Source organism: Hippocampus comes, unplaced genomic scaffold (genome assembly GCF_001891065.2).
Source record: "Hippocampus comes isolate QL1 unplaced genomic scaffold, H_comes_QL1_v1.1 scaffold382, whole genome shotgun sequence".
NCBI lineage: Eukaryota > Metazoa > Chordata > Actinopteri > Syngnathiformes > Syngnathidae > Hippocampus > Hippocampus comes.
In genome coordinates, this window is record NW_017805156.1 from 371,803 (window position 1) to 388,049 (window position 16,247).

A 16,247-nucleotide genomic window follows, 5' to 3' on the forward strand; every position below is an offset into this window, starting at 1 on the left:
AAAAAAAAAAAAATCCTAATATTATTTTCTTGAAGTGCGCTGGCTGCGTGTGTTGCATCGGTTCTTACATTTCCAGCAAACGAGCTGGCATTTGTCAGCCGGTCAAAGGCAGATATCTCCCATCTGTCATGTCTTGGCAGCCTGCACAAACGTGGCTTGCAAAAGAGCGGCCGGCAACAACTTTCAAGGCGTTTGATCCTGCGGGAGCGCGTCTGCTGTTTCTCACTTGACCTTGTGTGAGGCCTCACTCAGGTGGTCAAGTGATGAAATCGCATTTTCGCTGTCAGTAATTGTCAGGCTTGTTCGCAAAGGACCCCGGGTCGGTTCCTGACATCGATTTTGAGAGTGCAGTAGTCCCCAACCGGGCCGCCTGAAATGTTTTAAATGCTGTTTATCGCCGCCTGTGCATTGAGATCCCTCAGCATTTCTCAGCTCGTCGGTGCATCACTAATATCAATCCATCTGCGCAGAGGATAAAGAAAATATGACTGTGAGTATCCACTCCAATATTATCGATCTACATGTGCTGCTTCAGTGTTCAAGGGTTTAAAGGGTTACAGCACAGCAACGTCGATGCTATTTAGCGTTAGCGTTAAGTAGTTTGACAGTAAAATTCAACTTTGAGGGGTCATGAATCACTTTTTTTTTTCTTTCTTTTTTGAATAACTGCTCACTGTTTGCCGACGTGCGGCTGATTGTCAAGTGAGTCGACAAACCTGGAGACGTGTAGGCACACTCTGAAAACCGAAGGCAGACTGATGCATTAGCCGAGCAAACACGCGAATACTTGTGAAAGGTACACGCTCGCACCAACACACGCATAGAGGGTCGGAAAGCAGACAGATTGCCATATAGCTTGAACACACGCTTTAGAGCGGCCCGCTTTAATCGCAGAGAAGCTAAACAAACACAACTGTCATCACTCCCTTTCTTTTACCGCTACACACACGCGCACACACACACACACACACACACACGTGCGCACACAGGCACACACAGATAGTATATAATTGCACTATGCCTTCCGCTGTCCATCATCCTGCCCTTCATATTTCGCCCTCCTTCTTTCCACTTTCCTTCTCTCCAATCTCTCCCTGCAGCGGTATGCAGGCACACATGTCAAGATGCATTATTTCGGCTGGCTGCCTCTCATGTATGTGTGTGTGTGTGGGTGTGTGTGTGTGTGTGTGTGTGTGTGTGTGTGTGTGTGTGTGTGTGTGTGTGTGCATGCGTGCGTGCGCGCGCACGTGCTGTCCTCCTCTTGGAAACAATAATAACGGCAGGCGGAGAGAGTGGGAGGAGGAGGGTAGCCGGCAAGTGAAAGCAGACTGGACTGTTGGAGATTAGCAAAACATCTCTGAATTGTACCGCATGTGCAACAACAAGGACACCAGTGCGCCCACACGCACACACGGAATAGTAACAGTCACGGTTGTGGTGTGTGTGTGTGTGCGCGTGAGTGTGTGTGTGTGTGTGTGTGATCCTCCCACATTCCCAAAATCCGCAGATTGAATCCTGTTAATTGTCCATAGGTGCGAATGTGAGTGTGAATGAGGACAAGCAGTATGGAAAACGGCCGAAGTGCTCCGTATTAGCGGCGTTGTTAATCATGAGCAGCAGCGGCGCATTTGCTCCACTTCGGGACGAATTTGGACTGTTTTAGGAAAGGATAACCTTTCATGTCAGTGCAGGAACGCTTAAGGTAAACAGCAGATGTTGCTTTGGGAGGTCCGGCGTGGCTCAAGTCGTCTTTGCTTTAGCAGGGGGTTGTGAGTTTTACAGCCTTGGTGTTGAAAGTGGCGTTTTTTTTTTTTGAGAAGCGAGAACATCTGAATTGTACCCTCCACCACCCGGGAAAGAAAAATGAAAATGCACCTTCAGCTTTTTATCAAATGGTATGAAAACTCACGGGGGCGCCCCGGTGGAACAGTGGTTAGCACGTCGACCTCACAGTGCAGAGGTACCGGGTTCGATTCCAACTCTGGCCTCCCTGTGTGGAGTTTGCATGTTCTCCCCGGGCCTGCGTGGCTTTTCTCTGGGTACTCTGGTTTCCCCTCACGTTCCAAAAACATGCATGGCAGGTTGATTGAACACTCCCAAATTGTCCCTTCGTGTGAGTGTGAGCACGGATGGTTGTTTGTCTCTGTCTGCCCTGCGATTGGCTGGCAACCGGTTCAGGGTGTCCCCCGCCTACTGTTCGAAGACGGCTGGGATAGGCTCCAGCACCCTCCACGACCCTTGTGAGGATAAAGCGGATCAGAAAATGGATGGATGGATGGATGAAAACTCACGAATGCAAAATGACACCTTTCGCAAGGAGCATGGAAGAGACGCTAGCACTGAAACAACTGTAGTAAATGACCAACCGGAGCTGGAGTCAATGCTCTTGACTAAGCCACGCCCCCATATTAATTTGCGGATACAACAGCATATGTGTGACTTGGACTTAATCACATAAAATAATTTTCGCGATGTATCAACGTTAGCTAATGTTGCTGGTTAGAATGGATTGTAATGCAAGTGGTCAAAAATATACACAATCGCTTTATTGAACAAACTGCAAAAAAAAAAATCAAACATTCAAAACAGTCGATTCCTCACTCTCATTTGCTGACACCCACATCACTTACCAGACCAGGCCCTGCCTTATACACACTCAAAAGTCGCTGATACTCCAGTGGAACATGAGGATGGAAACACCGAGTTACACAAATAATACTTGCACTTCATGTGTACATTGTTGTGCTTGATCATGAAAATTATATTTGTATTCAAAGTCTAATAACGCAGGTCAAACGTTTGTTTTTGGGTTTTTTTAAATCCAAAGATGCAGGTTAAAATTTTCTATATATTTTTTTTTCTCTAGCACATCAGGTTTTTAGAATATAAAAATAATCATACAATGTGTAACACATTTATGAATGAAGGGTTCGGTTCATCAAGAGATTTTCGGAACCATCACATACGCATACGTTGCGCGACACAAATGCCATCTCCGATCAAAATAGATAGAATCCTTGATTCTAAACATATTACGCATTCTGTCGCGTAAATATTTCAAAATGTGACCGTTGTGATTGGATCGCATCAGATAGCGTACCTAATGAAGTGACCAGCGAGGGACATTTCGCTTTTTCCGTCACATTTCCACACTCAATCCCTTTTTGCATCCCGTCGTCTTAATTTAGAAGCCCGCCAACCCCCCCCCCCCCCCCCCCCCCGCCGTCTTTCCTTTTTCCCTCCAGATGCATGTCACAGATCGTTCCTCCCTTCGGACACGTGACCCACTTCCCAACAAGCAGACTTTCGTCCTTCACCTGGATACATTTTCACCCTCTTGCGCCATCCTGCTCCAAATATCCGGGTTGTTTATTGAGCTTCATCGACCGCCACGTTGACTCTGACAGCTTGGGAATGTTTTTTTTTTCCCAAATAAATGCAAAATCGGATCAGCGGGGTTTTTCGCTCAAAGGTCCCTCATCCCGCGTCGGCTTGAGCGTTTCTGTGGGCCTGACGCCAATGCTGTAAGCCAGCAATGACAGACAATGTCACAGTGGAGGAGTCAGCGCGTGTGTGTGTGTGCGGTGATGACAGTCTGACAAGTGACGGGGGCGGCGAGGGGGGGGGGGGGAAGCCCTGGAGTTGGGTGTCACTGTCTCCCGTTTTCCCCCTCGCTGCGCTTAAGTGACATCGCAGTACATCACGAGGGGATGTTTGTGTTTATGAGAGAGGTGGCTGACAATGACAAAACCAAATGTCTATTAATGCCGAAAATATAACCAGGAAGCAGGACTCGCAGTTGTAGACGGGCAAATATTGTTTGGTGATGCACTCCCATCTTTGAAATCAAGAGCATTTTTCGGTTTTAGTTACGTGCCCCATATCGCCGCCATTTTGCGGAAAGACGCGTTGCTTCATGTTGACGCACGAGAGAGAAGGTTTCCCTGCAGGCCGAACAAAGAGCTGACGTGACTCAGAGGCTTTGAGCACGCCTGAGCTGTACAGCAGTGGCCCCTAACCCCCGGGCCACGGACCGGTACCGGTCCGTGGGTCATTTGGTACCGGGCCGCAGAGAAAGAAGAAGCAACTTACATTACTTCCGTTTTATTTATTTCAGAATCTGAAAGACGTTTTATTTTGAAAAACCACCGGATCCTCTGTTACATCCGTCGGCTGTATGTCACTCTCAATGTTGATGAATGCTAATTACTGTGGAAGGTTTTATAATGAAAGATTGAAGAAATGAACATCGGTGCATTGTTGTAATCTGTCTCAAATATGTAAATTAAAAATACTGTTTCCATATTTTAAACATGCTGGTACCCACATACACATACACGAAAATTCCGAGGTGGGGGGCAAATCCTACCTTACCGGTTTTATCTTTCGCGGGTGGTTTTCTCGTCCCCATTAACCGCAAAAAAATGACCAATTTAAAGTGTTTCAAATAGCGGCACGCTTGACTGATTGAGAAATGTCGTAAAACTGCGCCTCTTCCGTCACTTTAAGGGAGCCGAGCAGCATGATGTCCTCTCAATATTCATTTATTTATTTAAAAAAAAAAAGAAAATAACAAGTAAAAATTGTTAGATTATAGTGGATACATTTGAATAATCCAGAATTGTTAAAAGTGGATTTCGGTCATGCTTCGGTGCAGAAGTGCAGATTCACTTTGGAAACGCGAGGATATAACTTAAATTTTCTTCTTTCGGTTGCATTTTCTGCTGACGGACTACTTGATAACCCCGCTCCAAACACAAATTTGCATATGCACACTGAGCAAGACGTGCCAGTGTATCTTGTGTACATTTCCAGGACGTCTTTGTTTGATTATGTCTGTCCACAAAGACACACTCAGAGTTGCCGAGTGCAGATTATGATGGTTTTAAATCCTGCCGCGTCAGAACGAGCGAATTCTTGGAGCATCTTGGGAATAAGAGAAAAAAAAAGAAACACACATCAGCGGGAGACGTTGGGGAAGAAGAGCTTGACCCATTTCTAACAGGCCTTCAGTCCATGAAGGAATGGAGGATTGTCGTGTGTGTGTGTGTGTGTGTGTGTGTGTGTGTGTGTGTGTGTGTGTGTGTGTGTGTGTGTGTATACTCTGGAATGCACAACATAAAAACATGGCGATGAACTTGCCTCACGAGCAGCCCACCAAGTTGGGCAATCGTCACTCAGCATTCGCCTGGTAGGAGGTCACACAAGTAAACATTTATAATGCATGCTGCTTTACTCTTAAGGTAGACTGCAGGGCGCGCGCACACACACACACACACACACACACACACACACACACACACACACACACACACACACACACACACGCGCGCACACACACTCAAGAATGCCCTTGCTGCCCCGGGATGGGAGGGCTGACCCAGTTGTGCGGAACATTGCTTGTGACTGTCCTACATGGCCGCCACTTTGCTGACGTTACGTCATGCAGCCAGCCACTCACTTGGACTCTTCGTTTTATTCGTCTTGTTTTGTTATGTTGTTTTTTTTTCTTTTTTTTGCATGTGTGATTAAGGGAACAAACTCAAGGCCTCGTGTCCTCACCGTGCATCTCTCTCTCTCTCTCTCTCTCTCTCTCTCTCTCTCTCTCTCTCTCTCTCTCTGTATATATATATATATCCCCCATTCATTTTATGACCCCCTTTATCCTCACACGGGTTGAGGGGCGTTCTGGAGCCTATCCCAGCTGTCTTCGGGCGGTAGGCAGGGGATACCCTGAAGCGGTTGCCACCCAATCGCAGGGCACACATAGACAAACAAGCATCCGCACTCACACACACAACTAGGGACAATTCAGAGTGTTCAATCAGCTTGCCGTGCATGTTTTCGGAATGTGGGAGGAAACCGGAGTACCTGGAGAAAACTCACGCAGGCACGGGGAGAACATGTGAACTCCACACAGGAAGGCCGGAGCTGGAATCGAACCCTGCCCCTCCATATTATAGAGGGAGAGAGAGAGAGAGAGAGAGAGAGAGAGAGAGAGAGAGAGAGAGAGAGAGAGAGAAACACACATATATGCATGCATACAGTGACAACTCCTCAGTTCAGTAATATTGGTCTTTTTTTTTTGCAGAAGATAAAGAATATATGCCTATGCCTATTGTTCATGTTATCTGTCCACATGTGTTTCCACAAACTCCCTGACAACACACAACTCCCTGGTGACTAAAACGTGCGCCCCAGGAAGACTCGCAATGATTTTATTGCGTGGCTCCAACTGTGTAATTCTTTACATTCTGTTTCGTTGTGTTATTACTACATGGTTTTATAAAGTGCAATATGATGTAGCGCTGTCGTCGGACATCCCCGACTTAAGCAGCTTTCATCGGGCGTGTGAGTGATTTTGTGTCTGGATTCGCGGACCGGAGATTTTTCACAATGCGGTCTCAGGAACATATTTAAAAACATCTGTGACCTTTTGCGCTCAGACATGAAACATCAGCCGCTGTGGAACATTAACACACACACTCGCACACGGAGCTCAAGCTGGGCCGTAACACGTATTGTGACACGGATTTAGTTCAAGACAAACAACAGCGTGACCGAATCCTGCAGCGCGGGGGCCTTCAGCGGTGGGTTTGACGGAGCGCCTCTGAACTCACCGTTCGCTTCCCAGCACGCCCCGTCCGTGCACTCCTCGCGTCAGCGCTCACTTTTCTTTTTTTGCCGCGTTGAGGGTGTATGTGTGAAATCGGGGAGGACTGCGTGACTGTGAGCGTTTTTGGTTGGCATGTGACGCGTCATATGGGTTTGAACCTGTGACCATGAAGTCCTGTCAGAAATGTTCCACTTGGCTTTCATGCATTCATGAAGACCTGCTTTTCACTGAATCTTATTCGCAGTTATATAAAAATAACTTCAGACGTCGAAGTGGGCATGAGTAGAGATGTGCACACAAATTTTGATGATGATCGCTCACAAGTGTTTAGGACTGTCCCACCCCTTGCAGGAAAACATGACGAAAGTTCACCCTGCACTTCAAAAAATGGTACGCCGTGTATCCGAGATGGAATGCAAGAGAATATAATACTTTTTTTTTTCTTCTCCGCCATGTGGAGACCAAATAGTGCCTGGTCTGTTTCAGCCCGAATTCCGTTTCCCCGCAAACTAATGGCTTATGATGGCTTCATTAATGCGCACAGTCTGGTTTGAAAGCGTCAGCAGATTTAGGAAAAGGATTCGAGACTGTTTTTTTTTTTTTTTTAAAGGGTGGGTGTGGGCGGTTCAGGGGTGAGAAAGTGAGAGAGGAAAAGAGAGGGGTTATTTGCTCTTCATCATGGATGTGACACACATGGCACTCTGGAGAGAGAGCAAAACAAATTAAAACAGGAAGGCAACTGTAAATTCTACTCGGCTGAATGCACGCATCATCCACTTGAGAAGCTGAGTTGGTTTTGCGGAAGGCGAAGCTGCACAGACGGCAGCTCTCTGAACAGACACGCACTCAAGCACGCCGTGAACTCGCAAAACTTTGCAGCAGAACCGGGAGGGCGGCACCGCGGGAGGCAAGCGGGCCCAACAGACCCAAGCCTGCAGAAAAAACAAAAACGGATAATTGGAGGCAGACAGACAGGCAGCCGACAAGCACGATGGGTAGAAACAGGAGGGCAGACGCAAGTGGGGGCAACATACGCTGGACAATAATAATATTGCATAATAATCATAATTGGCTGGAGTTTTGGACAGACAAATTGAGGACAATCGAGAATCTGTTCTCAATTAAATTACCTGAATCAATAATAGGTAATAAATAGAAATAAATTGACAGCACTTGTGCAATTTGGAAACGGAGACTCTCCGCACTTTGCTTTTTAGCCATATATATATATATATATATATGTGTGTGTGTGTTTGTGTGTGTGTGTGTGTGTGTGTGTATATATATATATATATATATATGGCTCAAAAGCAAAGTGTGGAGAGTCTCTGTTTCCAAATTGCACAAGTGCTGTCAATTTGTATCTATTTATTACCTATTATTGATTCAGGTAAGACAATTGAGAATAAATTCTCAGTGTGTATGTATGTGCAGAGTCTGTTGCTGTGTGCCTGTGTCTTATTGGCATGCATGAAGTCGTGATGTCGTCATCTTTTTGTCTCCTCTCCTGGTGTCCCGGTGTGATGAAGCCTGATTTTCACTGATTTGGTTTTTGTACTCAGAGAGACATCTTTCCTCTCTCGTCGATCCTCTGTCGCGTCGCACCCCATCTCCCATCGCTGCTCATCATCGTCTCAATTACTCACCCCCCACCCAAGCATGCCCGTCTCCCTTCTTCCTTCCCCGCTTTCCAGTTTCATCTCGTACCAAATCACAGCCAGGGCCGGCCATATCTTTTCCTCTTTTGAGTTCATTACTTGTCTCTGATCGCCAAAAACAACTCAAGATGATGTTGGAAGTATGGCTACAAATTTTTGGGCCACATTGTGGGCCGGGCCCTTAACTATAACAATTAATTATATCAAGCATGACGGTGTTTTGAATACTTCACAATAAGCTGAGCAATTGTTCAACAAAAGGAGCTTTAAGCTTCTTCATGCCACTCGCAGTTGAAGTTTGCGGTCAAAGTAAACATGAAATTTGAAGATTTTCACATTGTGTATTTAAAAACAACTGTAAAGTTTCGTCTTTCGTCCGCTGGTTTAATGCTAATGCTAACACATAACAGTCCTTTCAGTCATATATTCTTTATCCTCTGAGAGGAGCTGAGATAAGCTGAAATTCAAGCAAAGCGTGACAAAAGATGTTTAACTGTTTTTATTTCTGTGTACCTAGGTCAGTCAATATTATAGTGTACTGCACTTTTTTTCTCATTATAACAGTTTAAAAAAAAATAATATTTTTTTTTTAGATTAGCAGCACTTCCATTCAGTGGCATAGCCAGAGATTTTTCACTGTGGTGAGCAGGGTGAACTCCTGACACGAATAGGGGTGGCCAGAAGTTGATACCTAATATCTCCCCCCCGGAAAATTCTGAACAAAATGGCTGCGCACCAACTATTGGGCCGCACAAAACTATTCCTGCTTTGAGCCTGTGGCCCACGGGGCAGTGTCTGTCATCAATTGGAGCTGTTGCAATTGTCCAGGAGTTCCTCAGTTACAATCGAGCTTTCCTGCCACTTGACGGCGAGAAGGCAAATGTCACTTATTGGCCTGTACACAGTAAGTAGAAAAGGAAACCAAACCGCTCCTCGACGCTCTTTTTGCTACCACAGAGAGACTACCGGATATCTGCGTCTGAAACGCTTCCAAATTTAGTCAAACGCATCAAATCAAGCCCGGAGCGACCAAGTTAACATCATCATGGAAAACCTGCCAGGCGTTACAAACTGCCACTACTAGTCCAAAAAAGCTCTGCTCCGCTTCGCTCCCCATAAGTTCTAGTCGTCCGTCAGTGCGATGGGCCCGTGTGGAAACGGCGATGATTTAAGCGGAACCAATATTCTCCAACAGGCAACCCCGAGCTGCGTTTGTCACTCATCTCCCCGTCGCATGGGTCGCCAGGGAGTAACTCCGCCTACGCTTTCATTCATTCCAATGACAAGAAATCAATGAACTGTTTATTTAATTAATTCAATACAATGTGTCAAAACAAACACCAAAAAAATGAATGCATCGTTTTTAGGTGACCAAGTTCAGGGAAAACACGCTCAAGAGATGAATCGGCTATGACAGGACTCTTAATGATGCAAATGCTGGGTGGGCCGCTTCGCCAGCCTTGACATCATCACATGACCTCTCGCCGCCATCATATCAGCAACACCTTGTCACGGCCAATCGCGTCTCGCGGCCCGCCGGCCCCCCGCGCGGCCTCCCTCGTGCCCGCCCGCCCGCCTTCCCGCCTTCTCTCCGTGTGTCAGAGGACATTCATCTCCAAAGTGGCTGAGGGTGAGTGGACGGCTCCATTTAGTCCACCTCGCTCAGCAATTCACTTCCAAGGATTTTGCCAGCCTCACCTGGGCTCAGTCTAATCACTGGCGCTGGAGCAAGGTCATCATGCTTTGGGATTTTTCTGGACCTTTATATTCTGGCGACATCCGTGTATCGTTCTCGAATTCTGTTCGAATCCAATGTTGTTGCCACTGTCACATGTGGGACGGCATCACTGCGCCTTATCCCTCGAGTCGATTTGGAACTGGCAATGCATTCTCGTCGCCTTGTTTGCGAAAGAATGCTTTTCTGCGTTGACCTCGTCTCGCTTCATTTCCGAAGCGTCCTCGTGCGTTCACACTCCGCATTATGCACAGAGAGAGCGAGAGAAAGGAGGTGTGACAAGGAAAGTTGCATGTCCTTCACACCTCCTTTTCTCTCACCCGCTTTTCTTCCTCCAAACGTGCTGATGACTCTTGTGAAGAGGGGGGGGGGGGGTGACATTTTTGAAAGACGTTCAGGGGGAGTTGGCCGGAGGCTTGGAGGAGGAAGGGCTTTTTGATTGGCTGCTGTGTGGACTTGTGAATGGTTGATTGAGGTTGAGGTGTGCATCTGCCTTGTGAATGTCCGTTCGAAAACAGGCGCGCTTGGCGCAAGTGTGAAATCGGTTTGATGGATGGCGGATGTGTCACGCGTGTTTAGTGTAATTGGAATCATTGGCAAGAGGACATTTTAACTGTGTATTATTTTTCTTCGCTTTTAAAGAATTTGCTCAGTTTAGATTCGGTACTTTTAAAGACCCTATCAAGTGAATTTGTGTCTAAATAGATTTGAGCTTTTTGAAAGTCATTCCGAAAAGATCTTTGTTTGCTTCATTTTGACATGCGGTAACCTGCTGGTACAGCCTTTTAGAGTGCCTCGTTGTCAGCCGTAAAACTGTGCATGTCGCTGAGAGAAGGCAAATGAGAGAATGGGGTAGAGCGGAGTCTGGCTTGATAGCTAGCGCTCGGTTTGACAGGGGCTTCGAATTGGCATTGCCATGTTACAGTGCCTCATTGTCAGCCGTGAGTGCATGCGCGGCATGCACAGAAAGTCTGATGAGATGTAAATTGGGATGATTACTTTTTTTTTCTAGTCTGTTGTGACAGGTATGATGTGGAAAGGGGCTTTGCAATGTCATGGCCACATTAGCGTGCCACATTGTCAGCCATGAGTGCGCGCGTGTCCAGAAGATCAGATGAGGGAGGAGGTGGGATTTTTTTGGGTTTTTTTTTTTTAAGTCCATTGTCAGAACTCTGATGTGGACAGGTGTTTACTCTTGAGCGCCTCATTGCAGTGTTCAATTATGGAGAGAATGGCCTCATTTTAAATGATTGCCTCATTTGTATGCAGGGTGATTTCTGTTTATTTATTTATTTTTTGATCATTCAAATTTTTCAGGGGTGTTGACAACACGCCTCCATTGTGTGTGCACATGGACTTTAAGTTCTACACATTCAAGTGACTGCTCAGGTTGTTAACCCCGAAATAGCTGATTCAATTGAGCTCAGATAAAACGAGCAAAATCACGACTGCGGCTCGCCTTTTCATCACTCGCAAGACATTTCTGTCCTGGGCTTTTTTTAATGGCCGCCAATTACACGTTCTAAATCTCACTTTAAAGCGAAATTGCCAGCCGCAAACCCCGTATTAATCCAGCGTGGCTTGTGCAGCCTGAATCGGAGTGAAAGTGGTCGAGTCCAAGCGACGCCGGCGGGTTTCTTAATGGATGCCGGCGAGCAGCTTAAAATGAGGACTTATTAAAGTGCTCGTCGGCTTTCTAGTTTGACATTTCAAAGTTTCGAGTCTGGCTTTTAAATTGCCGCTTCCGCAAATGTCACTTGTCGGCTCCCCGGAATGGTTGACGATATGAGTCAAATTTATTGTTTGAAACGGAGAGACATTGTTCCGTTTGAGTGCCTGTGGACTTTGTACGATGTATGTGTGTGTGTATATGTCGCTAACGATGCCATTTTGTCTTTGTGTCCCTGCAGCTACATCAGATGGGACCCGCCAAGGTCTGGACAGCATGAGGGGAGGAGTTTGTGCCACGCAGGGCATGAAGGTGGTCCTGAAAGTGGGGCAGAGTGAGTCTGAAATGCTATGATCGCCCGAAAACTGAAGCGATGTTTTTCATCTACGTGTGCCTTTCCCGCATGTAGATACAACACACACAGGCTTTGTTGTGGGTGGCTCCTCTCAGCGAGCATATTAGAGCTTGTTTAGTGGCGAGAACGGCGGAAAAGTGTCGCAACAAGTCAGCTCTAATGAGGCCCACTGACTCCACTTGTGCTCGCTTTAAACCACTCGCACTCCACATGTTATAAACGTAAACATGGACGGGAATTTTGGCCACCGCTATTTCGCTTTGGAAGGGAAAAAAAAGTGGCTTTCAAACACTGAGCCGCACATTCCCGCACATAATAGCCACGTGTCCTTCACGCGACCCCGCCCCGCTCTGTTCGACGCGCGCTTGTATTGTGTCGCCGCTATCAGCCGTCGCATCAGCAGAGTCGACAGAAACGTGTTGCCGGCTGAATGGTGATGCTTTCACATGCCAACCGGGGTTAGAAGAAATTCGGTTGGGATTTTTCAGTCGTTAATTTGAATTTTCTTTTTCAAATTAAGGGTTTTTTTTTTTTGTTTGTTTTGTTTTAAATGCTACATTTTAGTCCATTCATTGTTAGTTTAAGTATTAGTTTTCGGTTGTTGTTTTTAAATATATGGAGTACTGTATTTTGTTGAGGGAAAGATGAAAAAAGTGACTAATTATTGTGTACAAAAAGTCTACTACTACTTCTCATCAAAAGAAATACATTTAAAAGGAAACCCTACAGCGAAAACAGAGGACATTTTTCCGATCATCGGTTAGTTTTTATCAACGTAAGATGTTTTTCCAGTTCCATTTTTCTTTTTTGTTCGTAAATTTATTTTTCTCAATGTTAGTTTTGGCCGAGTAATTTATAATAAATTTATAATAATTTATAATAAAAAAAGAGTTGAGTTGAGAATTCATATAAATAAGTCATATATTCTGATGAGCTTGTCGCCAAAACAACTCAAATGAATTGGCCTTTCCATTACCTTTGTAAGATTGCAAGATAGAATCACCATGTCACAAGTATGTGTAAAATGTTTGCTTGCATTTTTTTTTTTAGTATTCAGCAGTCGAACATGTGTTGGTTTGTCCAAAAAAAAAAAAACATCGGTTTCTGTCCAAAAAACAGAGAAAAAAAATTAACTTTGTGAAGAGAATCCACACAACCGCCACACAGGTGCCATGCCAGCCCAAATAGTTGACCAGCGATTGGAAATTGTGATTTTCTTGATATGGTGGAGAAATGTAAATGCCTATTTATTGAAAAAAAAAAGTTGCAAATTGATATTCATTTCTTTCCTACCTTGTTAAAATACTGTGGCTAATCAAGCCCAAACCCAAACCACAAGAAATTGATGCCATCCCCGAAAAGCTTTGTAAAATTTTTGTCCTAGCCACCACTGATACCAGGACTTTTCGTTCACGTAACCCTCAACAGGACTTCATCAGATCGTGTAATGTTCATGAGCAATTTTATATTCCGTACTGTGCTCCCCTTACAGGAGCTTAGTCTATGGTTGTTGTTTTTTTTTTTCCCCCTCCCTTATATATTTTGAAATGGGGCGCTGTAAAAGGCGACCCGGCGGTTTCCCGTTCGATATCCCCTTGTTGGTTGTTTCTGTTCCATTTTGTTGCACCCTGTGGTACGGCGTTTTTTTTTTTTTTTTTTTTTTTTTTTTTTAACTCCATTTACTCGCTTTATATATTTGTATTTTAAATTCCTTTGTTTTAATCATAATTTTTGAGATTTTATGATTATGAATAGGGATGGGCGAGTACCGAGACCAGGTATCGGGCTCGGGCCGACACCATCTTGGTTTTCAGGGTTGTCCCGATCCAATCAACGTGATCAAAAATCGGCGCAGATCACAATTTTCAGCTGATCGGAATCTATCTATCTATCTCTCTCTCTCTCTCTCTCTCTCTATATATATATATATACTTCTGTTAATACTTTACATTAATTGTAAGCGTTTTTTTCGACTAGCCCGTGTATATTTCTTGACGGCACATAATGTTGTTGAAATAAAATGCAGTATTCCTGATTTCACGATTTTGTTTTCTTCTTGTTTGATTTAAGGCATGCTCAGTGCACTCGATGGCGTACGCGTTTAATCACCATGACAGTGACAGACTCAAAGGCAGATGGGCCGATTTAGCGAGCGCAGATTACGAGCCGTTCCGGCCTTATTGCGAAAATATGACGATCTTCTTATCCTGTCCCCTGGAATCCTTTCATTCTCGCGTGACATCACTGTGCTGCCAATCAAGAAAGAGAAAGCCAAACAAAACACCCACGGAGGACAGAAACGCAAATATGCAAATTAAACTACTCGTTTGAAAATATCAAGCGTCCGGTGTAGTAATACTCATCAACAACCGCCCCCCCTCCTTCTCACAGGTCCATACGGGCTGCCTCCCAAGAAGGAGCCAGCGGGACGCTCCACCAACCGGAACTCAGGTAAACAGCAAACCAAATTGAGATGATCCACAAGATGGATGCAGGGAAACAGAAAAGGCTTGTAGAAGTGTGGAGAAACAACAATAAGCAGCGGGGGGAGGCGGGGTGGGGTGGGGGGGGGTGGTTGGGGCTTAAGCGGGGTGGGGGACAGATGGAGGATGTGCAGCGCTGACATCTGCGGATCTCTCTATTTAATTCCATATATTTTCTCTCCATCCTTCCTCGCCCCACTCCCCCCTCGCCAGTCTCGTCCCCTCGGAGCGAAGTGCCGCAGGCGGGCAGTGGATGGCTAATAGCTACATTGGGCAAAGGACAAAAAAAGACAGATAGCCAGAGAGACGGGAAGAGGGAGGAAGAACGGAGGGGCGGCGAGGAGCCAGGGCGAGACCAGAGGCAACATTTGAGAGAGTTATTACCATCATTAGATGCTGCAGCCCGGATGGGCGAGAGCGTGCTTGGCGGAGGGGGGGGTGGCATCAGGGGGGTGATGGAGCAGACAGAAGTGTGAGGCAAAAGAGGTGGAGTGAGACCAGAAGAAGTGAAAAGCTAAGAGGAGCCGGCAATAGACAATGAGGAGGAGCCTTCGGATCACATTTTATGGCCTTTCGTGCGCATTCGGGGACACTCGATCGGGGACACCCGCACACGGCGCAATTTGAAGTAACTCGGAATTATTGTCTCGGATTAGAGCTCGTTATTTTGCGGGAAGCGAAAGCAAAAACATTATTTTATCATGTATGCTGGATGAATGGCCACGCTTAAAAGAATTTGTGATTTTTTTTTTTTCTTTGTTCCTCAATTTTGCGATTTCAATCCATGTTTTTTTTTTAAGAAACAAAGGCAAAAAAATCAATCTATAGGACAAAAAACAATATTCATAAATGCTTTAATCTTATAGGTTATACTTCTGCTAAAATAAATACATGAATTAAGTCTCCGAGCGCCGTTGACGGGAAATGCCGTCATTGGGAATCCTAACGAGAAGTGCCATCCACACTTATGAGCATATAAGTCACATGAAAAAATAATAAATCACAAAAAGATTATTTTGTTCTTTTGTTTGGTATATAAAAGGCGTTTGGGGGGAAACCAACCCATGTTCTGCTGATTACAAAAGAATCAAATAAGGTAAAAACATTTTAGAACAGAGTCTAATCTTTCATTTTGTGGTTTCTATGTTCACACAAAACACAGTCTTCTGTGAGCCTTGAAAGATCAGTCAAAATGCTCCAAATGCCATTTATCGACTTACTCAACACTTTAACTTGCAGTCTTTTCAGCATCCACGTTCAGCAACAGTTTTTCATTTGCCCATAATCGTGGTGAAGTCATCAAAAGTCGTCACTGATTCCTCAATAGTTCCTGTTGATTTGTTCAGAGTTTCTGTCGATTCGTCATGGGGGGTTGATTGGCCATGAGTTATCATTGATTTGGCAATAGTTGTTGATACATCAGAAATTGACAGGTCAATTGTTGTTGATCGGTCCACTTCATTGTTTAAGCCAACACAACTTTACAAAACTCTGCCCAGCAATAAATAAACAAACAAACAAACAAATAAATAAATAAGTTCCTGTTGATTTGTTCAGAGTTTCTGTCGATTCGTCATGGGGGGTTGATTGGCCATGAGTTATCATTGATTTGGCAATAGTTGTTGATACATCAGAAATTGACAGGTCAATTGTTGTTGATCGGTCCACTTCATTGTTTAAGCCAACACAACTTTACAAAACTCTGCCCAGCAATAAATAAACAAACAAACA

The 16,247-nt window shown here is 45.0% G+C and overlaps 1 protein-coding gene across 2 annotated transcripts in view; it reads left to right on the top strand.

Annotated features, from left to right (window-relative positions):
• efnb3b (ephrin-B3b) overlaps nucleotides 1-16,247 on the top strand; it is a 77,451-nt gene that overhangs the window by 57,882 nt on the left and 3,322 nt on the right. Inside the window, exons 3-4 of one of the 2 annotated variants that reach the window (XM_019868676.1) lie at nucleotides 11,920-12,012; nucleotides 14,425-14,484. In XM_019868676.1, coding sequence (XP_019724235.1) covers nucleotides 11,920-12,012; nucleotides 14,425-14,484 — 153 coding nt within the window. The remainder of the gene's footprint in view (nucleotides 1-11,919; nucleotides 12,013-14,424; nucleotides 14,485-16,247) is intronic. The other variant, XM_019868677.1, reaches the window with a different exon arrangement.